Below are 25,771 nucleotides of genomic sequence, written 5' to 3'. Positions count from 1 at the left end.
GTTGGCCGTGCGATTAGGGGCGCACAGCTTTGAGCTCGAAATCGGGAGATTGTGGGTTTGAACCCCACTGTTGGCAGACCTGAAGATGGTTTACCATGGTTTCCCATTTTCACACCAGGCAAATGCTGGAGCTGTACCTTAATTAAGGCCACAACTGCTTCCTTCCCACTCCTAGCCCTTTCCTATCCCACATCATCACTTTAAGACCTATCTGTGTCAGTTCAACGTAAAGCCAGTTGTAAAAATAAAAAACATACAAGCATCCACTATTTCCCTGCATTTTGAAAGTAATGTTCCAATAGCAGCATCATTGATAACTTTATTTAAACTGAATGGTAGAGTGTGGGTTACACACTGTAAATTGTCACGCTTCATGCTTTCAACTCCTAGAATGATATTCTTGCATTGTCAGTGCAAACAGTTAACTACAATTTCACACTCTTCTGTGCAGTTAGCAGCATTGTGGTTTTCTGTAACATGTTTAACTTGTAAGGATGATTTACGATATATTCTCAATTTGAATCAATCCAAGTAGCTACGGCTAGATATGGAAGACCAAAAGTCCCCTGTGAGACTAACAAATTCTGCTTGTTTCAGTTCATCTAAAATCATGAATTTACCGAGCTCAGAACACTTTAAGCAAGCCTCGGACCTATGGGAGTAATGGAGTCCCACTCCCATTTGACAGGCGAGGGACTCCTTGGAAACATCTTGGCGAACGAAATGGAATTCGATGGGAAGCTATCAATATTAATGGGGCTTATGGAAGAAAGAAGGTAGAACTGGCTGAGTCAGCAAAGAGGATGCATCTGGATGTGCTAGGAGTAAGTGACTTTCGGGCAAGGGGAGATAATGAGGAAGAGATAGGAGATTATAAAGTGTACTTGACGGGTGTTAGAAAGGGAAGGGCAGAGTCTGGGGTAGGACTCTTTATCAGGAATACCATTGCACGCAACATAGTTTCTGTTAGGCATGTAAATGAGCGAGTGATGTGGGTAGATTTGTCAGTTGGAGGAATTAGGACAAGAATTGTGTCCGTGTATTCACCATGTGAGGGTGAGGATGAGGATGAAGTTGACAAGTTTTGTGAAGCATTGAGTGACGTCGTGGTCAGAGTCAACAGCAAGGATAGAATAGTGCTAATGGGCGATTTCAATGCGAGAGTTGGGAATAGAACTGAAGGATGCGAAAGGGTGATTGGTAAATGTGGGGAAGATATGGAAGCTAATGGAAATGGGAAGCGTTTGCTGGACTTCTGTGCTAGTATGGGTTTAGCTGTTACGAATACATTCTTCAAGCATAAGGCTATTCACCGCTACACATGGGAGGCTAGGGGTACCAGATCCATAATAGACTATATCTTAACAGACTTTGAATTCAGGAAATCTGTTAGGAATGTACGAGTTTTTCGCGAATTTTTCAATGATACAGACCACTAAGTGATCTGTAGTGAACTAAGTATCTCTAGGCTTAGGGTAGAGAAAGTGAAATCTGTCTGCAAACGAATAAGGGTAGAAAATCTCCAGGACGAGGAAATTAGACAGAAGTACATGGATATGATTAGTGAGAAGTTTCGAACAGTAGACAGTAAGCAGGTTCAGGATATAGAAAGTGAATGGGTGACATACAGGGATGCTGTAGTAGACACAGCAAGGGGAATGCCTAGGAACAACTGTGTGTAAAGATGGGAAAAGGCGAACATCTCGATGGAATGGTGAAGTGAGAGTAGCCTGTAAACGTAAAAAGAAGGCTTATCAGAAATGGCTCCAAACAAGGGCCGAGGCAGACAGGGCTTTGCACGTAGATGAAAGAAACAGAGCGAAACAAATAGTTATTGAATCCAAAAAGAAGTCATGGGAAGATTTTGGTAATAACCTGGAAAGGCTAGGTCAAGCAGCAGGGAAACCTTTCTGGACAGTAATAAAGAATCTTAGGAAGGGAGAGAAAAAGGAAATGAACAGTGTTTTGAGTAATTCAGGTGAACTCATAGTAGATCCCAGGGAATCACTGGAGAGGTGGAGGGAATATTTTGAACATCTTCTCAATGTAAAAGGAAATCATCATGGTTGTGTTGCAAACAGCCAAGCTCATGGGGAGGAGGAAAATGATGTTGGTGAAATTATGCTTGAGGAAGTGGAAAGGATAGTAAATAAACTCCATTGTCATAAGGCGGCAGGAATAGATGAAATTAGACCTGAAATGGTGAAGTTTAGTGGGAAGGCAGGGATGAAATGGCTTCATAGAGTAGTAAAATTAGCATGGAGTGTTGGTAAGGTACCTTCAGATTGGATACAAGCAGTAATTGCACCTATCTATAAGCAAGGGAACAGGAAGGATTGCAACAATTATCGAGGTATCTCATTGATTAGTATACCAGGCAAAGTATTCACTGGCATCTTGGAAGGGAGGGTGCGATCAGTCGTTGAGAGGAAGTTGGATGAAAACCAGTGTGGTTTCAGACCACAGAGAGGCTGTCAGGATCAAATTTTCAATATGCGCCAGGTAATTGAAAAATGCTACGAGAGGAATAGGCAGTTGTGTTTATGTTTCGTAGTTCTAGAGAAGGCATATGACAGGGTACCGAGGGAAAAGATGTTAGCCATACTGGGGGACTATGGAATTAAAGGTAGATTATTAAAATCAATCAAAGGCATTTATGTTGACAATTGGACTTCAGTGAGAATTGATGGTAGAATGAGTTCTTGGTTAAGGGTACTTACAGGAGTTAGACAAGGCTGTAATATTTCACCTTTGCTGTTCGTAGTTTGCATGGATCATCTGCTGAAAGGTATAAAATGGCAGGGAATGATTCAGTTAGGTGGAAATGTAGTAAGCAGTTTGGCCTATGCTGACGACTTGGTCTTAATGGCAGACTGTGCCGAAAGCCTGCAGTCTAATATCTTGGAACTTGAAAATAGGTGCAATGAGTATGGTATGAAAATTAGCCTCTCGAAGACTAAATTGATGTCAGTAGGTAAGAAATTCAACAGAATTGAATGTCAGATTGGTGATACAAAGCTAGAACAGGTCGATAATTTCAAGTATTTAGGTTGTGTGTTCTCCCAGGATGGTAATATAGTAAGTGAGATTGAATCAAGGTGTAGTAAAAGCTAATGCAGTGAGCTCGCAGTTGCGATCAGCAGTATTCTGTAAGAAGGAAGTCAGCTCCCAGACGAAACTATCTTTACTTCGGTCTGTTTTCAGACCAACTTTGCTTTACGGGAGCGAGAGGTGGGTGGACTCAGGATATCTTATTCATAAGTTAGAAGTAACAGACATGGAAGTAGCAAGAATGATTGTTGGTACAAACAGGTGGGAACAATGGCAGGAGGGTACTCGGAATGAGGAGATAAAGGCTAATTTAGGAATGAACTCGATGGATGAAGCTGTACGCATAATCCGGCTTCAGTGGTGGGGTAATGTGAGGCGAATGGAGGAGGATAGGTTACCTAGGAGAATAATGGACTCTGTTACGGAGGGTAAGAGAAGTAGAGGGAAACCAAGATGACGATGGTTAGACTCGGTTTCTAACGATTTAAAGATAAGAGGTATAGAACTAAATGAGGCCACAACACTAGTTGCAAATCGAGGATTGTGGCGACGTTTAGTAAATTCTCAGAGGCTTGCAGACTGAACGCTGAAAGGCATAACAGTCTATAATGATAATGTATGTATGTATGTATGTATGTATGTATTTCATACAACTTGTCAATTTTTTGTTACCGTGTCTCTAGAGGGACGATGGTAAGTGCAAGAATTCAAAGCTCCCTATAAAACCTCTTGATGCCGTATCTGTGATATATACTAGTCTTTTATCAGATCATGTTTCTTAAAGGATAAAGCTCCATTGACCCACACTTTTCAGTAGCTGCTAATTGCTGCTCTGGGAATTCCCTGCTGGGATTTCCTGTCTTTCTGTCCACACATTCCCTGTTAGCCTTGTTTTTGTATTATGTCTTGTGGTATACAGTGCGACTGATCATGACACAGCATGGGATCGTTGTGAGTTTAACAAACCCTGAATGTGAACATATACTGTCTTCCACATAACAACCATACATGAACTGCAGTAGAAGTTGTCAATTTTTTTTTACTGTTTCTTTCTGACAACTGGTATCTGTCCATTACATTATCTGGAAATTCCTGGAAAATCCTTAATGGCAGTCCCTTCAAATGCCTTCCCCACCCCTACCCATTATGCTACCTGACTGTGTTTCGTAAAGGTCTGCGAATATACTATGGTAGCCTGTCTGGTATTTCCTTTCCAATAGTTTGTAAAAGCAACGGTCATAACCCTTGTGTTTAAAAAAAAAAAAAAAGCAACCAAGAAGGTATTATTTCTTTTACCTTCCTGAAAGAAAGACATGAACATCAGCTTACTTTAATGACCTTTCAATCATACAACAGCTGAGGCTTGCACACAAAGTGACAAGTAATACAATACACAGGTTTTGTGCCACACAAAACAATTATTTTTCCTTCCCCACACTACAGTTTTAACCGGTTCGATTAGTTGGTTAAAGTACATTGATCAGTTAATCAGATTTTTTAATTAATTGATTCAATGAATCTGAGCTATACTCTTAGGAAACTGAGCCTCTTTTAATGACACTCCAGGCAAATAGCCAGCTAAGAATATATTGTAAGAACCTCTCAGCCCTCACATCACCCAAAGAGAGACCTCAATACACACGAGGAAACAGCTTATATACCTTCACTACTATCCCCTTCCAAACAGATCAGCAATGTTCTTAAGAAGTATGGAATCAATACTGTCTTTACCACCGCCACACAAATAGCCTATGTACAGCCAAGGATCTATGGGACCCCTTCTTCAGCTCCGAAGTTTCTTCCAATCCTTATTAATGCAGGAAGATGTATTTAAGTATTGCCAAGTGTAACACTGGAAAAGGGAGCACATGCGTCATTGTCATCTGAAAAATCTGCCATAGCTGAACGTGCACTGAACTATCCGGACCACAATGAAAACCAATGTTCTGACTACCACCTATCAAATTACATGTGGAAAAAGCCTCCACTGAAACTGAATCTAGCTCAGTACTTTTACCTATCCTGCAGCTCAGCCATGGTATTACAGGTATTTTTTCATGCGCCCAGACTGTGCAGTAAATGCTTGTGCATCCGCATATTAAGAAAATATTAAATCCTTCTGGATTTCTTCATATTTTTTAACCTTTCAGTTTAATGTTGCTGTAATACAGGTAGTTTTTTGGGTGACATTATATAAGAAAGGGCTAGGAGTGGGAAGGTAGCAGCCACCACTTTAATCGAGGTATTGCGATGCCATCTTTTTGGGCTGCCAATGATGGGGCTCGAACTCTCTTATCTCCCAAATACTCTGTCAAATAAATATGACCACTAGACTCGTGATGAAGCCTGCCTGCTATTGAATTATAACAGTTGTCAGAGTGCAACCCTTCAAGACAACACATTTCCATTAGATAGTAATGGTGGAAGTCTATATCATTACATTTTTTACTACAATGTTTTGAAAACCCATTTTTTTTATGTGTTACTATCCAATCGACAAGTTGCACGTTATATGTATGTGTATAAAATCATTTTTTCAGTTAATCAGATAAACGTGCCTTTCAGTCGTTGTAAGTTCAGAGTTGTGTTTGGATGGAAACATGTGGAGTTGTGGGTAGAGAATTTTTGCCTTCAGGTTTTATTATATATCCACCACAAGAAATGTTTATGCTCTATATATTTGTGTTGTATGAAAACAAAGTAGCAGTTGGTATTGTATTAAAAAGAACTAACTCACTAACATGGCAGTGCATGATGGTGTGTCTGTTTCAGTGAGTAATGCTACCCAGGCTCTGTCTGCAACCCAACAGGTGTTCTCACGTCAGACACCATCACCTCTTGCTCAGTTTTCTAGTAGTGGTAAGTTGGTTCTGCATTGTATCTTTAGCTTTATACTTCTGATGTGTTTCATATTCTAAGACTTAATTTTCATCGGTTGCAGGCATGAATATGGTTGCACCATCTAATCAGCGTCCTATGGAACCACTATTTGTTAGTGTTCCACCCCGGCCACAGCGCCTCTTGCATTCAGAAGCATACATCAAGTAAGTGTAATGATTATCAACTGATGATCTCATCATTAATCATTGTCATGTTGGAAAACTTTATCTGAATTATTACGAAGGAAGTTCAGTATATACACAGTTCAAAAAAAAAAATTAGGGGAACATGGTTTTGAACGTATGCCATGCTTCGCAAAACAATATCTCACACCCAGGTATATTACCAACTAAACCTTTATTCTTTACCATTGAAGTCTTGCATTGTTGTGGAGAAGGCTCACCTTGCTTTGTCGACTGTCAGATCCCCATAGACATTCTGCAAGTGCCTATAAATATCTGTGATGCCCTGGTTTTCTGCCAAAATAAACTCAATAACTGCTTTCTGTTTGGTACACACCTCCGTTACAGACATCATGTTGAAGGCTAGTTATAACGCTGCCACCTATCTGAAATTAATGAAACTCTACGAGAAAAAGCAGAAATATGCAAAGATGTCGCAACCGAAATTCCAATTTTAAAAAAACCGAAATTGGCCGAGAAATAAAATGTGTTGCATTATATATTGAGCACCCCTCGTATTTCGGTATGTATTGCTCTGTTCCATACTCCATTCCTCTGATATGAAAACATGTTAGTCACTGTGAATTTAAACATAACATACTATAAGAGCAGAAAAAATATAATACATCCTTGAAATTTTTAAGAAAGTAAATTTATTTGGAGGTGTACCGGTACTTGTCTGAAGTTAAATGGTGAATAGAGAAATGAAAATATGCAACAAAAAAAATAAAATAAAGGCACAACAGAAACCAAAAGTTTAATAACAGCCTACGTAAAAGATAGAATTATTCCCTTCATTGTCAACGGTTAACTAGCTGTTGAATTCTCAGGTTAGTTTTGTAATTGTAGCAATAATGCCATCCAGTGGAGAAGAGATAGAGCACACCTCAACTAACAATAATGATCAGTCAATGTAATGTTATTGTTGATAAGTTTTAGGGGCTTGGGACATTTTTAAGCAGTCACATTTCACTTTTTTTCTGGCTTGGCAATATTAGAGCATTTGAAGCCTAGGCTTAAAAAAAAAAAAAAAAAAAAAAAACATGCACGCAACTAGTGTCCTGTCTTGGAAGTTGACTGAGAACAATCATTCCCAAATGACTGAAAATCCTCAAATGTTATTTACTTACAATTAGAAAACAGTATACCCCTGTTTATCTGGATCCCATTAAGCTAGATATCCGATTTATCCAGACTGTATATGTAGATAATATTTCTGTTTTTAACTCTCTCTTAAAATTCTAATTCTAAGATAAATGATCTTTTAAATTTAAGATGATTCAGTGACACAACAAAATTCCTGAGAATTACAGTAGAGTCTCGTTAATCCGAACTAATTGGGACCGGAGTCTGTTCAGATTATGAAATTTTCGGATTAACCAGAAAATATTTTCTAATAATAATGTTACTGTTTTTGCGTCCCGCTAACTACTTTTACGGTTTTCGGAGACATCTAGGTGTCGGGATTTTCTCCCGCAAGAGTTCCTTTACGAGCCAGTAAATCTACTTACACGAGGCTGACGTATTTGAGCACCTTCAAATACCACTGGACTGAGCCAGGTTCGAACCTGCCAAGTTGGGGTCAGAAGGCCAGCGCCTCAACCACCTGAGGAAAATAGTTTCTACAATACAGTACAGTACATACTGTAATTTGAAATGTCCATTCTTTAGCAGTTACATTAATAAAATACTGTATAAAATTACAGTAGGGTAGTTAAGAACCTGTAGAGGAGAAAACGACCATGAAAATGACATTAGCGAGTGGATGGAAGCTGACTGTCATCAGTTACAAACAGATTAAGAAATTCTAACTATGGTGGAGAAAGAATCTGGAGTTGATGAGTAACAGAGTGACAATGAAGAGGACGACAGTGAACAACTAGTATCACATTCAGATGCCACAGCCGCCTTAGAACTTGCCGTACGCTACGTCGAGCAACACTCCGCTGCTACGCCCACTTATGTGATGTTTATGAGACGCTGGTTTAACACTGCATCTTTGAGTAGGTTCCAATCACTACGGTAAAAGAAACTAACAGACTTTGTAAAGATAAATGACCAGTGATTGATGGTTTATGATGTGTAATGATGTTTACATTAAGTTATTCTAGTAAAATATGACTAATAAAATGCAAGTAAATCTTCATTCTATAATATGTCCTTTCATTTCAATAAGGATATTTTTTTAAATGGAATATTTCAGTTCGGATTAACCAAACTTTTGGATTAACAGGGTTCGGATTAACGGGACTCTAGTGTATTCTCAAATGATTTTCATTTATTATTCAAATGAATAATTTTAGAAATAAAAGATTTTTGTGTTGTTAATGAAATCCTTCTGATGTAAAAAGAGTCTGTTTAAGAATGCTATTTTGTTATACTTGTGAATGAAAAAGAAGCATGGGTATGTGAACCTGAATTTACTTTGACTAGAGAGTTTTTGTGTGCAGATTGGTATAGGCAAGAGCACCCCTTCCCCATTGGTTTATTAATTGAAATGCAATCCAGCAATAGTATCTCCACAATACTTGACGTTATATGACTAATTCTTTGTCAGAAAGGCCCACTGATTGAGGTTGGACTTGAAATACTTCACTTAGAGGCAAATAGCCTGCCCAGGGTGCAGATTCCCTATCTGTTGTTTTCCTAGCCTTTTCTTAAATGATTGCAAAGAAATTGGAAATTTATTGAACATCTCCCTTGGCAAGTTATTCCAATCCCTAACTCCCCTTCCTACAAATGAATATTTGCCCCAATTTGTCCTCTTGAATTTCAACTTTATCTTCATATTGTGATCCTTCCAAGACGCCACACAAACTTATTCGTCTACTAATGTCATTTCACGCCATCTCTCCGCTGACAGCTTGGAACATACCACTTAGTCGAGCAGCTCGTCTTCTTTCTCCCAATTCTTCCCAGCGCAAACTTTGCAATATTTTAGTAAGGCTACTCTTTTGTCGGAAATCACCCAGAACAAATCGAGCTGCTTTTCTTTGGATTTTTTCTAGCTCTTGAATCAGGTAATCCTGGTGAGGGTTCCATACACTGGAACCGTACTCTAGTTGGGGTCTTACCAGAGAGTTATATGCCCTATCCTTTACACCTTTACTACAACCCCTAAACACCCTCATAACCATGTGCAGAGATCTGTACCCTTTATTTACAGTCATATTTATGTGATTACATCAATTAAGATCTTTCCTTATATTAACACCTAGATACTTACAATGATCCCCAAAAGGAACTTTCACCCCATCAATGCAGTAATTAAAACTGAGAGGACTTTTCTTATTTGTGAAACACACAACCTGACTTTTAACCCCGTTTATCAACATAACATTGCCTGCCGTCCATCTCACAACATTATCGAGGTCACGTTGCACTTGCTCACAATCTTGTAACTTATTTATTACTCTATACAGAACAACATCATCTGCATAAAGGTTTACCTCCGATTCCACCTGTTTATTCATATCATTTATATATATAAGAAAACATAAAGGTCCAATAATACTGCCTTGAGGAATTCCCTTCTTAATTATTACAGGGTCAGATAAAGCTTTGCCTATTCTAATTCTCTGAGATCTGTTTTCTAGAAATATAGCACTCATTCAGTCACTCTTTTGTCTAGTCCAGTTGCACTCATTTTTACCAGTAGTCACCCATGATCCATCTTATCAAACGCTTTTGACAGGTCAATCGCAACACAGTCCATTTGACCTCCTGAATCCAAGATATCTGCTATATCTTGCTGGAATCCTACAAGTTGAGCTTCAGTGGAATAACCTTTCCTAAAACCGAATTGCCTTCTATCGAACCAGTTATTAATTTTGCAAACATGTCTAATATAATCAGAAAGAATGTCTTCCCAAAGCTTACATGCAACGCATGTCAAACTTACTGGCCTGTAATTTTCAGCTTTAAGTCTATCACCCTTTCCTTTATACACAGGGGTTACTATAGGAACTCTCCATTCATTTGGTATAGCTCCTTCAACCAAACAATAATCAAATAAGTACTTCGGATATGGTACTATATCCCAACCCATTGTCTTTAGTATATCCCCAGAAATATGATCAATTCCAGCCGCTTTCCTAGTTTTCAACTTTTGTATCTTATTATAAATGTCATTGTTGTCATATGTCAATTTTAATTATTCTTTAGCATTAGTCTCGTCCTCTATCTGGACATTATCCTTGTAACCAACAAACTTTACATACTGCTGACTGAATACTTCTGCCTTTTGAAGATCCTCACATACACACTCCCCTTGTTCATTAAGTATTCCTGGAATGTCCTTCTTGAAACCTGTTTCTGCCTTAAAATACCTATACATACCCTTCCATTTTTCACTAAAATTTGTAATACTGAGAAAATTTCTGCATCCATTATATCATTTCTCAGCCATGATTCAACTCGTATTACAATATCTGGTAAATATATCTGTTAAATTACTTAATTTTATTCCTTTCTTTACAATACTTCTACAGTTCAACACTAACATTTTTATGTCATCCCTACTTGATTTCCAGTTCCCTGTTCCCTTATCACCGCTCCCTAGGCCACCCCGTTTCCCTGAATGTACTTCCCTATAACCCTTCTAAACAAATTTTCTAACTTACATGTACCACTGCAGTTTAAGTGAACTATCCAACTATGTTGGTACTTATATCAGCTTGCCTTACATTGTTGGTACCAACGTGAAAGACTACCACCTTCTCCTTCCCCTCCTCCCTCTCTTCTACTTTCCTCAACACATGCCTCAACCTAATTCCTGGATAACACTCTGCCCTGGTTCCCTTTCCTCCACACACTTTCCCCACATGTCTAACGATGGAATCCCCCATGACCAGAGCCTCAACCCTACCCACCTCATTTGATCCCCTCCCCTCCTGGTCAGCCCTGTCCTTCCTGATAGCTGCAGAAGCTACTTCCTCCTCCCTTTTCTCTCCCCCATGACCCTGTTCCACCTGTCTTTTCCTATCCTCTACTCTACATTTCCTTTCCTACCTTTTCCCTTCCTCCTACTTCCACACATCTCAGCAACAGTTCCCTGTTCCTCATCTTCCCTCTGTTGTTCTACCTGGAGTGACTCATACTGATTTTGCACAGACACTTGTCCTGAATTCTGATCCTGAATAGAGCCCTTAGCCTGCAATCTCTTTCCCCTTAGAACATTAGGCCACCTGCCTTCTACAACCCTCCCCCCCTTTTTTCTTCCCCTCCCTCTTGTACACCTACTGTAACCTGTACGTTGTTTGAGGGAGGCCTATCTTTCTTCCTGTCTGTGAGAATCCTAATTGTCTCCCTCAAACTCTTCCCTCATACCCCTCAATGCCTTGCCACACCCACAGTTCCTACACTTGCACTCCTTAGCCATTCTTTACGGGAAAAAATGAAAAGAAAAGGAATAATAAAATATCTTATGTGCAAAAAAATGAACAGAGGGATATATTGTCTGGGATAGTACTTAAAGATCACACGACAATAAGGTAATTAATATATGACCACTACAATACTACTTATTCGTACTGTATTTTTATCGTACAACACCCTAACAGGATAAAAACTGCTGTTAATTACTGAATACCGAAAGGAATACACAAGTATTACACAATTCTAAACTGTAATTAAGCCTAGTGGATCAGTGGTAGAGCATCATCCTCTGGATCCTAAGATTGTGGGATCAAATATGGCAGAAGTTACCAGATTTTTGAAGGGTTAGAAAAAAGACCATTTGTTCCTTTGTATTGAATGCAAAATATTACTTTCCATGAACTTTGTCATCAAGAATTTTAATGAACAATTCACATCAATTTTATTATTATTTGCTACGGAATTCTGCATTGTATACAAAATTCTAGGTTAGGTAGTGTACACGTTGTGAGTAAGATTGTATTAAATTGCATAGGTCTTAACGTTGCCCTACAAACTTGACAGGGAAGTCACAAAACATATTTTTTATGTGATGACTGGGTTAGGGAATTTTCATTTTAGACCCTCTTGCCTACCGTCAGCCACAACCAAGTTGGTGAATTTTCATTATAATGGCAGACTCTCACTTTTATATCCTCAGAAAGACTGCCTTAGTGCTTTTCCCAACTGATATCAACATAGGTCATTACAATGATGCCAGTAGGCATGGCGCGATTAAAGGCAATGCTTTCACATAAAATACTCGATCAAGCGAAAAAACACACATTTTCTCACTTTTAACGAACAGTAGTACGCTGATGATATAGATGTTGATTCCCATACTGCCGATCTAACAGCCCAAAGTTTTAGAGCTGGAATGACCAGACAGCCGTGAGCCGTGAACAGTCTTTTATTTTTGGGGGAGGGGGCAAGAGGGGCGCGAAGTGTGGAGAGTCCCAGGGCAAAAACTATGCCCTTGTACTGTCAGTTTCCTAGGAGTTCCCGATGAGTTGGAAAATCTCAAGTCACTACACTGACGGGGGGAAATCTATCTGACATGAAAGCAAATTTTTCCTCCAAGCTAGGCAAGAACTCCCCTCTTGGCTGATAATTTGAAATAAAATTAATGTAGATTTTAATAAAAGTGAAGAGGAAGAATCTTTTCATAAGATACGGCTCATTTTAGGGTTGAATTTTGAGTCATTTATTGAATTGTGGTGCCCCCCTCTTGGCTGCTAATTTGAAATAAAATTAATGTATATTTTAATAAAAGAGATGAGGAAGCTTTTCTTAAGATATGGCTCATTTCAGGGTTGAATTTTTAGTTATTTAGTGAATTGTGGTGCTATAATTTGGAATACGCTAAAATTGTAATTCTAGACCAGGTCGTAAGTGAGCTTCTGCCATTATTCCGTTAATTGTGCACACTGATCAATCCAATCACCGCATCAGTAGGGATCGAACAGCTCAAATACTAAGATGAGCCAGTGTGTTACATATCAGCAATATCAGAAAATGTATGAACCAGAGAAATTTTTATGCTAGAGAAGAAAGATATCCAACTCCTCTGCTATTACCCGCCAATATACAGGCAGGGTGTTATACTCGGTATACAGCAGTAAACCCATCTATCGGAAATGAGTGGCAGCATATGAGACAAAGTACATCACAACAAACAATGGTCAATGTAATTGTATTGTTGATCAATTTTATGAGCTTTCGATATTGTAGGCCTTCACATTTATAGTTTTCTTCCGACTCGGAAATTTTAGGTCTTCCCCTAAACTACCATTTTGCTCAGCATGAATAAAATGATTTATAGCCTAGATTGTAGTGGCTCATTCCTCGACTTTACATACCAGTTTTCATTAAATTCTCTTCAGATGTTTTCTGGTGATGCGTGTACAGACAGACAGACAGACAGACAGACAGAAATTACAGAAAAGTAAAAGGTGCATTTGCTTGTTACTGTGGACATGACCGATACAGAAATACCATTCTTTTAAAATTCTGAGCAATGTATAGAAAAAACTCTTACTTTACTCTATATAGATATGACTTGATATTTTTAAAAAGTTTGCAAATATTTTATTTTAAATGTCTTGTGTATAAAAGTGTATTTTAATTTGTCTTACCAATCTATTAATGTAATTTTTGTATCTGATATATTGTGTCATTTATCCTAGCTGATGATGTTCCTTGGGGAAAGAAACCTATACTAGATTTTAAAAATTATATATGAATTGAATAGACAGACCGCTTAAATATAGTTAATATTTAAGTTATTCTTAAATATTCACCACTTGATCAGATCTATTCATTCACTGCCGTTGTCACTTGAGTGATTGTTGCTCTCAGATGAGCTGGAGAAAGAATTTTCAACTTCAGAATCACACACTAAAATCCGACGCTTCTTTGTATCATCCAATATTGACACTATATCAGTATTGCTAATCTATTTTTGCGACACCATTTCACCAGAAAACCATGAAAATACATAATAAGTATGTGCGGAAAAAAACATTGTCACACTATGTGTGTATTACACAACTCTAACAGGAGAAAAAATATTGCGAGATACTGAGGGGATTTCCATCATCAGTAGAGTTGAAGGAACAACTTTGCCATCTCTGAGCATATTTGCGTATATCTTTGGCTATTAAAGCCACAACATTCGAACAGAACATGTATATATTTCCATCCAGAGAAAAAGAAATGTAGAGCATATATATATATTTATTTCTGCCTATGAAGCGTTAACACTGCTATTTATGTCATTAACAAATTTTTTGAATTTTCTGGAATTTTGGTCTGGATCAGACCTGGTCCCATTTGAGCCGGATAAATGGGTGTCTACTCTATAAGGATGTCTACATTGAAAAATGAAATCAAGCTTTTCCTGTCCTGAGAGTTGGTAGCTGAAGACATGCCAAATGGTTAAAAATGCTCCAGTATGGTAAATGATTTTCAAAAGACAGAAGTGAATAATACCAGTATAAATGGTCTGTTATTGGACATTATAAATCCTCCAGCCAACTCATTCCTGGCTGCCAGCGCTTCGCCCCCATGTGCTAAGTTGGGCTCATCAGTTGGTACTTAGCACACCCACCAAGACGCATGGCTAGTGCAGGCATTCATTTGTGGCAATGAGACAAAGTCTCACATAGTGCATTGGCACTGCCGGTGGCTCCAAGTAGCCTACACAGTGGCCTCCACTGTATGCACTAGCCATGCGTCTTAGTCGATGTGCTAAGTACCGACTGATGAGCCCAACTTAGCACACGGGGGCGAAGCGCTGGCAGCCAGGAATGAGTTGGCTGGAGGATTTATAATGTCCAACAACGGACCATTTATATTGATATCATAAACTTTACTCATTTGGGACAAATATTTCGGGTTTCATTTGGGAATCAACATCTATATCGACAAAAGTGAAGTTTAATTGATTTCCTTATTTAAAAGAATAAGTAGGTACCCCACTCATCGTCAGTTTTCAAGTTTCCCGTGTTCCTCATTTAAAAAATTACTAGTTTACTATATGTTATTGCTCATTTTAAATATAGCAAAATGTATTATTAAGTTACCTTTAATAGGTGAATGGCAATTTTAAAATGACTTTTGTAAAAGTATTTTGAGTTTCTGTATTTAATATTAAACGTTCTGCACGCCTTTATCAGAACATTAAGTTTGTCCCTTTTGATTCAGATTACATTTACTGCAAATATTGCATAATACATGATAATTGGAATTATCCAATTCCTCAATTAACTGCTCATTACAATACAGAAATTATGATGGAATCATAAACTACAACAAACATAATGATGGGTCAAAGTGGAAAGAAGTAGCAACAGAAAGGAGAGACATGGAAACACAAAAGAGCAAGAATAAATATATCTCCATACACTGTCCTTTTCATGTATATGGGTTCACTCCTCAGCAATCCTATTTCTTATAGATCTCAAGCAAGCTTGTTTCTGCTTTGCAGCTTCATCAACTTCATTCAGTAGATATCTTGTCTTGATGTGTAAAGTGTAGAATAAAAATAAAGCCTTACAAACACAGGACAAACAGACCAGGTGGTTGTGATAGTTGTTTTAAGAGGAACTATCCAACCATCCTCTCCTAACACTGATCAGAGGAAAAAGTGGAAGAGGTCCAACTCTTCGAAAAAATGAAAGTATCAGCAAAAGGAAAGGAAGGGTCACAAAGGGCTCCCTAAACCTCGCAAACCTCATACCTTTGGGGTTGGAAAGGAGAGAGATATGACCATGAGAGCTCGGATAGGAAATATGAAACTGAGGAGCCTGGCACAAGTAAGTGAAAGCAATGCTATACTCGGGTAGGGACCGCATGGTTGCAAACAAACACTGTCGAGTAAATGTAGCAGATGAAAGGAAACCAATTGGGTTGATGCATATTATGGAAAGGGAAACGTACACATTGATAAACATAATGACCACTTTGTCTCGAATGTTGCCCTCCTGTTGCCTACATAGATGGGTCACTCATGCCATAGTTCATTGACTTGCTTTGATATAGAACTAATAAAACTGGATGTGATCACATTGGTTATTCTCTTCAGATTTTTATAGGAAATTTCTTTGTAAATATGTATATGTTGTAAATTAAAGATGTCTATCAACTGATAAAATTCGGGGCTTTAAATAGTCTAATTATTTTTTCTGTGGAAATATAAACCTAAAATTTGGTTATATTTACACCACCAAATTACAAAATAAAACATCATTAAAATGCCAAGAGGTTGGTCTGAAACAGACTATTGAATTGCCAGAGATTTTTAAATTCCAAGGGACTGTTGAGAGGGTAATAACGTTTCTAATCATCCACTGTTTTGACAAAATCTTTGCCTTAATTTATTAACAAATCCTTTCTCATTTTAATCTTTGTTGCCTGTATTCAGACTTTGAAACTTTTACCTTATTTCAGATATATCGAAGGTCTGCAGGCTGACAACAAACACATCAGTTCATGGGAGAAGCATCTGAAAGCAACGCAGGAGAACACCCCTGTTCCAGACCCTACACGCCTGCCTGCACATTGGTTGGGTAATGGTGTAGGAAATCATGGGAACATTGTCAATGCTCTGTGGACTCTACGAGATTTTATGATGCGTGATGCTCTGGGTGTTTCTAAGGTTATTTAAGGCAACTTTCTGATGACTATTTGTTCGACTATTTGTAGCCATTTTTGTACAACTCTATATTTCGACATTTCTCAACCATCCAGAATGAGGCTAGCCTTTATCGTTGAATAGAAAAACATAACAAGGAAGCAGGTGCTTTCAACACAATCAGTATTACATATACTTACTGTTGTAGTAGCCTCTTGTTTATGGTGACCTAGTCTGTGTGTTCTGGACCTCATGGGAGTAACCATTGGATTTTGATACTTACAGAAATTTTAAGAAATCGATGAACTGTTTGAAAGTATTTTAATATGAATCAGTGTTTAAGGTAACTTTGTATTTCTTATTTTATTGTGTGACTTTGGCAAACATTTTGTAAAGTTTTGATCTTTTATACTTATTTAATTTACTGGAAATGATTAGAAATTATCTACACCACTGATAAAATATATTCACATGTGTTGATTATGGTAAAATGAATTCAAATTTGAAATAAAAATTGTTATTGAATAACCCAGTTTTATTTATTATGCCCACTGTACACAACAATTCGTAAGGTTGTAGGATAACACCGGCCTGCAAAAAAAAAAAAAAAAAAAAAAAAAAAACTTTCTCTCTACAACAAATATGTAGGTGTCAATATTTGTACATATTTGTTGTGATCAAGTCAATACGGATCAAATACCGGCCACTATGGTCAAGATTATTAATAACTTCCTCTCTGGCGAAAGGTTGAAGAGGTGATTTACCCTAATTTAGGTTTGCCTATCACATACAGTGTGGTGGGGGTTTTTTGAAATCCATATTTGACATATTGTAATTTTGATAGAAAACACCATGTGTTTGAGTCATCAGTCCATAGACTGGTTTGATGCAACCCTCCATGCCACTCTATCCTGTGCTAACCTTTTCATTTCTACGTAAGTATTGCATCCTACATCTCCTCTAATCTGCTTGTCATATTCATATCTTGGTCTACCCCTACCATTCTTACCACCTACACTTACTTCAAAAACCAACTGAACAAGTCCGGGGTGTCTTAAGATGTGTCCGATCATTCTATCTCTTCTTCTCGTCAGATTTAGCCAAATCGATCTCCTCTCACCAGTTTGATTCAGTATTTCTTCATTTGTGATTCGATCTATCCATCTCACCTTCAGCATTCTTCTGTAACACCACATTTCAAAAGCTTCTATTCTCTTTCTTTCTGAGCTAGTTATTGTCCATGTTTCACTTCCATACAATGCCATTTGACATTTTTGACATGCTCTATTGGTGAAAAATATCTAATTCCCTCCATGGGAATTTAGAATTTTCCACACGAAAGTCTTCAAAAACATCTTTCTAATTCCTATATCAATGTTTGAAGGGAGCAAATTTCTTTTCTTGAAAGCTTATGCTAGTCTGCATCTTATGTCCTCCTCACTTCTGCATCGTTAGTTATTTTACTACCCAAGTAACAATATTCATCCACTTCCTTTAAGACTTCATTTCCTAATCTAATATTTCCTGCATCACTGCCTTCGTTCGACTGCACTTCATTACTTTTGTTTTGGACTTATTTATTTACGTCTTGTACTCCTTACCCAAGATTTCGTCCATACCATTCAGCAGCTTCTCGAGATCCTCTGCAGTCTCAGATAAAATAACAATATCATCAGCAAATCTCAAGGTTTTGATTTCTTCTCCTTGGATTATGATTCCCTTTCCAAATTCCTCTTTGATTTCCTTTACTGCCTGTTCTATGTAAACATTGAAAAGGAGGGGAGACAAGCTGCAGCCTTGCCTCATTCCTTTCTAGATTGCTGCTTCTTTTTCAAAGCCCTCGATTCTTATCACTGCAGACTGATTTCTATACAGATTGTAGATAATTCTTCGTTCTCGGTATCTGATCCCAATCACCTTCAGAATCGTAAATAGCTTGGTCCAATCAACATTATCGAATGCCTTTTCTAGATCTACGAATGCCATATACGTGGGCTTGTCCTTCTTGATTCGATCCTCTAAGATCAGGCGTAAAGTCAGGATTGCTTCACGTGTTCCTACATTTCTTCTGAAGCCAAATTGATCTTCTCCCAACTCAGCTTCAGCTTGTTTTTCCATTCTTCTGTAAACAATACGTGTTAAAATTTTGCAGGCACGAGATACTAAACTAATGGTGTGGTAGTTTTCACACCTGTCAGCACCGGCTTTCTTGGGAATAGGTATAACAACATTCTGTTGAAAATCGGATGGGACTTCTCCTGTCTCATACATCTTACACACTAAATGGAATAACCTTGTCATGCTGGTTTGTCCTAAGGCAGTCAGTAATTGAGAGGGAATGTCATCAATTCCTTGTTCCTATTTAGGTCACCCACAGCTCTGTCAAACTCTGACCTCAAAATTGGGTCTCCCATTTCATCAGCATCAACAGCCTCTTCTTGTTCCAGAACCAAATTATCTACATCTTCTCCTTGATACAACTGTTGGATATGTTCCTGCCATCTTTCTGCTTTGTCTTCTTTCCCTAGAAGTGGCTTTCCATCTGAGCTCTTAATATTCATACACCTAGATTTCCTTTCTCCAAAGGTTTCCCTGATTTTCCTGTATGCAGCATCTACCTTTCCTAGGACCATACAACCTTCGACATCCTTGCACTTCTCCTTCAGCCATTCTTCCTTAGCTACCTTACACTTTCTATCCACTTGATTCTTTAATCGCCGGTGTTCTTTTCTGCCCTCTTCATTTCTGGCATTCTTGAATTTTTGTCATTCATCAATCAGGTCTAGTATCTCCTGATTTATCCACTGATTCTTAGTTGATCTTTTCTTCCTTCCTAACATTTCGTCAGCAGCCCTACTGACTTCTTTTTTCATGACTATCCACTCTTCCTCTGTTGTGTTTCCTTCAGCCTTTTCATTTAGCCCTTGTGCAACATGTTCCTTGAAACAATCCCTCACACTCTTTTCTTTCAACTTGTCTAGATCCCATCTTTTAGCATTCTTTCCTTTTTTCAATTTCTTCAACTTCAGATGGCATTTCATGACCAACAAGTTGTGGTCAGAGTCCACGTCTGCTCCTGGGAAAGTTTTGCAATCCAACACCTGGTTTCTGAATCTCTGCCGAATCATAATGAAGTCTATTTGATACCTTCCCTTGCCTCCAGGTCTCGTCCACATATACAGCCGTCATTTGTGATGTTTGAACCAAGTATTGGCAAGGTCTAAATTATGATCAGTGCAGAATTCAACCGGCCGACTTCCTCTTTTGTTCCTGTGTCCCAATCCGAATTCTCCTACTGCATTACCTTCTCTTCCTTGGCCTACCACCGCATTCCAGTCTCCCATCACAATTAGATTCTCGTCACCTTTTACATATTGTATTAAATCTTTTGTATCTTCATATATTCTTTCGATTTCCTCATCATCCACTGAACTAGTAGGCATATAGACCTGCACTATTGTGGTGGGCATTGGTTTGGTGTCTATCTTGATGACAATAATTCTTTCACTATGCTGGTCGTAGTAGCTTACCTGCTACCCTATTTTCTTATTATTAAACCAACTCCTGCATTACCCCTGTTTGATTTTGTGTTGATAATTCGGTAGTCGCCTGACCAGAAATCCTGTTCTTCCTGCCAACGTACTTCACTTATACCAACTACATCTAACTTTAGTCTATCCATCTCTCTTTTCAGATTCTCTAACCTACCATAACGATTCAAACTTCTAACATTCCACGCTCCGACTCGCAGAGTGGCAGTATCCATCTTCCTGATGATTGCCCCCTCTCGTGTAGTCCCCACCCAGAGATCCGAATGGGGGACTGGTTTACCTCCAGAATATTTTACCTGGGAGGAAGCCATCATCAGTACATCATTCATACAGAGAGAGCTGCATGTCCTCGGGAGTTAGTTACGGCTGTAGTTTCCCGTTGCTTTCAGCCGTGTAGCAGTATCAAAACAGCTAAGCCCTGTTGAGTGTTATTACAAGGCCATATCAGCCAATCATCTAGACTGCCACCCTTGCAACTTCCGAAAGGCTGCTACCCCCCTTTCGATGAACCAATCCTTAGTCTGGTCTCTCAACAGATATCCATCCGGTGTGGTTGCACCTGCGGCTCGGCTATCTGCTTCATTGGGACACGCAAGCCTCCCCACCGCTGCAAGGTCACATGGTTCGCAGGGGAGGAGAAAACACTATAATAGAGAATATATGTAATTTTAATGGGACTCGATCAAATTGCAATGAACATACAAAAAAGTAACATGTTCATTGCTAGAATGTATGAATCTCACTACAAGAACACTATTGTTTGCTGCACTTTGATATGAATGAATGCTGTGTTGATTTGCATTTGTGTTCCTCAGTAGTGTAATCTCTCACTAGACACCAACAGTAATCTGACATGGAGATGTCCCATCGCCCGTGATACCTTCGTTCCATTTCTTTGAGATCCTGATGGAACCGCTCGCCATGTTCCTCGCTGAATGCTCCTAAATTTGCAGGGAAATAATTCAGATGACTGAGCAGGAAATGTCATTTTAAGCTCATGCGGCAACCAATTTCCGGAAGTTGTACAGCATGGTTTCCACCATCTGTTGGTAGTTGACCTTTTTTAACATTACCAGGAATTTGCTACAAACATCCTTGAATGATTCCCATGACTGAAGCTGTGTTTCGTTCGTCGTCGTACTGAATGTCAGATCCTTCATAAGCTACCGAATTTGGGGGCCGTCAAAAACACCTTCCTTAAATTTGGCATCTGACAGTCCTGGAAATTTCTGACAGAGGTACCGAAACCAGGGACTGCCTCTATCCAAACTCTTCACGTACTGCTTCATAATTCCCAATTTAATATGATATGTATTTAGGGGCAATAACACACTTTGAGGATCAATTAATGGACGATTTACAATGTTTTTTTTTTCTCCAGACACAAACTGTTTCCTCTCGGGCCACTCAGACCAGTGACTATCCCTGTCCCAAGAGTCCCACTCACACAGAAAGAAGAGGAACTTTGTATATCCTCCTTGCTGCAATAATTTGAAACCGCACACTTTTAAATCACAGCACAGTACTGTAACCATCTGTATTCCGGATCTGAATGGCCACGCTCATCAGAGGATGGATGATTTCTTTCATAAATGGCAGTAATTAAAATGTTCCATACAGAGAAAGAAAATTTAATGGATTTTAGATAATTTTTTAGCCATTCTAGGAAAGATAACCAGATTAATTTTTTTGGTCCCTCCGAAAATTGGGTATCGAGCTTCCACTGTGTTATCAATAGCTTATAGTTTGTTTGAACTTGTGCATCGTCTACTCAGGTCATTGAAACTGCCACTATAAAGAATCCAAGTGCACTTGTTTTGTCATGTATTACGAAAATATTGTTCTAGCCATGGAAAAAAATCCAGTACAGTGTGAAATTCATGTCATCTGGTACTGTATTCCCAAAAAGAAGGTATATTTATACACTGTTCTATGATATTACTTAAAATTCAGCAGTTTATGAGAAGAATGCTCTATGATTGTATTGGATATTCACAGAACTTGAACTCAAATCTTCCCTATTTGTAGATGAGAACAATCCTAATTTTGGAGAAACTGCTGATATATAAGAACTCCACATCTCGTTTCTCAAGTTGAGCAGCCATGTAGACCGCTAGCTGATTTTAAGAATAATTATACTGGCATGCAGAGATTTTCTGGCAAAAGTAATTGTATTACATGTTATAAACCTCACTATTGATCTGTATTGACAATTTACAATTCAAAAATAATAAAGGTGTTCACTAATCCACCTATTCAATACTTTATTTCCACTTAAAGTGGTTATATAAACCAATAACTCTTATATGGGACATGTTTTGCCCTTAATTTAGGGCATCTTCAGCCTAAATAATCCTCAAAAGTACATATGATATTGCAAACAGAAGCTAAAAGATTAGTTAGTTACTAAAATTGGTACATGTAATGGTGAATCTTGATACATTAATAAAAACATGTTAATAGAACACTGTCACTGAACACACTAAAACTATCTTGTCAGAGACTAAACTTTCTACATTAAAAATATGTAGTTCTAATTAAAATGGTTCAAATAAAAAACGTTTGTGGATTCACCAATGTGATAATGCATATATTGCCAACAAAAGGAGGGTGTAAACATAAGCACAAAAGCATATGTCATGTACACAATATGTTCGAGGCCGCTATTAAAGTTGTAAGCATGAAGGTATTAAAACATTCAAAGGTAGATATATGCCAAGACGAAACTGAAACATCTGTTGAATTATCGAAGAAGAAGAAGAAGAAGAAGAAGAATTTAATTATTCTGCAAGAACTGATGATGACTTCAAGGTAGTCAAAACCAGTCCGCTTAATAAATTTCAAATATACCGGGTGAGTTGGCCATGCGGTTAGGGGCGCACAGCTGTGAGCTCGCATCCGGGAGATAGTGGGTTTGAACTCCACTGTCGGCAGTCCTGAAGGTGGTTTTCCATGGTTTCCCATTTTCACACCAGGCAAATGCTGGAGCTGTACCTTAATTAAGGCCATGGCCGCTTCCTTCCCATTCCTAGGGCTTTCCTGTCCCATCATCATCATAAGACCTATCTGTGTCGGTGTGACGTAAAGCAAATAGCAAAATTTTCAAAAATTTTACATTGTGTTGATTGGTGGAACATCCTTCAAATCCTATTATATAAGCCATTGGGATTCCAAATGGCACTGACGCAACAACCAATTGTACCATTGCCGCAGGTTTTCTACACGTTTTACACACAATATGGGGTGTGAAATTCTTGTCCTGATCACCTAACTTCATGTTAAAATATGCCAAGTACAGGCTTTTTATAAATGGCATAATATTTCGCTTCTAGCCTTTAATTGTATATACTGGCCACATATATAACAGAAAGAGTTGGGATTGTTCACACTTTTTCGCCTCCGAACATCACTGCCACTTGCCAGTTTAACACAAACTAACTCACTTATTCACTCAATCGACTTCAAGTCCACATTGTAACATGTAGGCAAAGGCGTAGATTCTTCTCTCAGACTATGGAGAAACGCGATCTTGGTGTTTTGACCTTTTCTGACGTGCATGCGTGAACTGCAAGTGTTCTGATTTTTCTTCCGTTGTTCCTGTATGAGTACCTATTCCCCTCCAAAACAGAGCACATACAATATTTTCTCTCAGGTATGTCCATACCTGCATTCCATACAACCAGTCCAAACCTCATTTACAACAATGAAGCTCCATTAGCATAAACATGAGACGGACTTGTGACAAATCTGTACGTGATACAAAACAACTGGTATTATTTTTTACATAAGGGCACTAAATGTATAATTATCACATACAATTACTTTTCAAAATTAATAAAGGTGTTCACTAATCCACCTATTCAATACTTTATTTCCACTTAAAGTGGTTGCATAAACACAATAACTCTAATATGGGACATGTTTCGCCCTTAATTTAGGGCATCTTCAGCCTAAATAATCCTCAAAAGTACATATGATATTGCAAATAGAAGCTAAAAGATTAGCTAGTTACTAAAATTGGTACATGTAATGTGAATCTCAATACATTAATAAAAACATGTTAATGAAACACTGTCACTGGGATCGGGAGTATACAGACTCAAATGTACACAGTGTAATTTTTCATATGCTGGTCAAACTGGGAGAAGCTTTATGACGAGATACGTGGAATATGTTAACGTGGAGAAACATAGTAAATATTCAGTGATGAGTTTGCATATGAGGAAGACTGGACACCGATTTGAATCCATAGGGAAAGATCTAGCGATAATTAGAAATATAGAAAAAGGAAGAATGTTGAACGAACTAGAAAGTTTGTATATCCATTTAGACCAGACGTATAATAAGGAGCGGGATCTTAATGACATCACGGACAGCAAAAGCATGTTACATGAATTAACGCCTAAATTATTAAAGATGGTTAGTTCAAATAAAGTTAGGATACCTAATATATTTAATTCTTTATACTCTAATACTCCACCCATACCTATGGACAATAGGCCTAATTCCAGCAAATTTGTAAACTCTGCCACTTCGTCAGCCTCGTCACAGTTAACTCCACCCATCCTCTCCTCCCTTCCACACTTCCCCATTCCTTCCCCTCCAAGTTCGCTACCGCCTCTGCAGCACAGTTACAATACAGGACTCAGAGCCAACAGAAGGGCGGTTACTAACACAACAGTAGATAACAAGTAACAACTCACAACAAACACGTAAGCCCTCATCTATTTTAAGCAACGTTAAAAGAGTTCTCTCCTTGTGTTCACCTTTTTAAGACTTCCTTTCCATCTCTTACAGTGAACATTATTCCAGAATCTACCAGCATTTCTCGACAAAGGTCTCAGACAATATTTCCTACCTGTACAAAGGGCCACTTCTTCTTCTTCTTCTATAATTCAACAGATGTTTCTGTTTCGTCTTGGCATATATCTACCTTTGAATGTTTTAATACCTTCATGCTTACAACTTTAATAGCGGCCTCGAACATATTGTGTACATGACATACGCTTTTGTGCTTATGTTTACACCCTCATTTTGTTGGCAATATATGCATTATCACATTGGTGAATCCACAAACTTTTTTTATTTGAACCATTTTAATTAGAACTACGTATTTTTAATGGAGAAAGTTTAGTCTCTGACAAGATAGTTTTAGTGTGTTCAGTGACAGTGTTCCATTAACATGTTTTTATTAATGTATCAAGATTCACCATTACATGTACCAATTTTAGTAACTAACTAATCTTTTAGCTTCTGTTTGCAATATCATATGTACTTTTGAGGATTATTTAGGCTGAAGATGCCCTAAATTAAGGGCAAAACATGTCCCATATAAGAGTTATTGGTTTATATAACCACTTTAAGTGGAAATAAAGTATTGAATAGGTGGATTAGTGAACACCTTTATTATTTTTGAATTGTAAATTGTCAATACAGATCAATAGTGAGGTTTATAACATGTAATACAATTACTTTTGCCAGAAAATCTCTGCATGCCAGTATAATTATTCTTAAAATCAGCTAGCGGTCTACATGGCTGCTCAACTTGAGAAACGAGA

At 38.2% G+C, this 25,771-nt stretch overlaps 1 protein-coding gene and 1 long non-coding RNA gene across 12 annotated transcripts in view; one reads left to right on the top strand and one right to left on the bottom strand.

The window, feature by feature from the left end:
• The window catches only part of polybromo (protein), a 618,289-nt gene extending 601,099 nt beyond the window's left edge, over window positions 1–17,190 (top strand). For 9 of the 11 annotated variants that reach the window (XM_067138036.2, XM_067138039.2, XM_067138035.2 and 6 more), the window contains 3 exons: window positions 5,824–5,910; window positions 5,993–6,095; window positions 16,479–17,190. In XM_067138036.2, coding sequence (XP_066994137.2) covers window positions 5,824–5,910; window positions 5,993–6,095; window positions 16,479–16,695 — 407 coding nt within the window. In that variant the 3' untranslated portion in view covers window positions 16,696–17,190. Of the gene's footprint in view, window positions 1–5,823; window positions 5,911–5,992; window positions 6,096–16,478 lie in introns of those variants that run through there. The other 2 variants (XR_010858640.2, XM_067138037.2) reach the window with 2 other exon arrangements.
• LOC137497040 (uncharacterized) overlaps window positions 1–25,771 on the bottom strand; it is a 142,272-nt gene that overhangs the window by 86,629 nt on the left and 29,872 nt on the right. The window lies entirely within an intron of this gene.

This window comes from Anabrus simplex, chromosome 1 (assembly GCF_040414725.1).
Source record: "Anabrus simplex isolate iqAnaSimp1 chromosome 1, ASM4041472v1, whole genome shotgun sequence".
NCBI classification, from domain to species: domain Eukaryota; kingdom Metazoa; phylum Arthropoda; class Insecta; order Orthoptera; family Tettigoniidae; genus Anabrus; species Anabrus simplex.
Note: the sequence above shows the minus strand (reverse complement) of the source record. Positions and strands in the feature narration are given on the sequence as shown.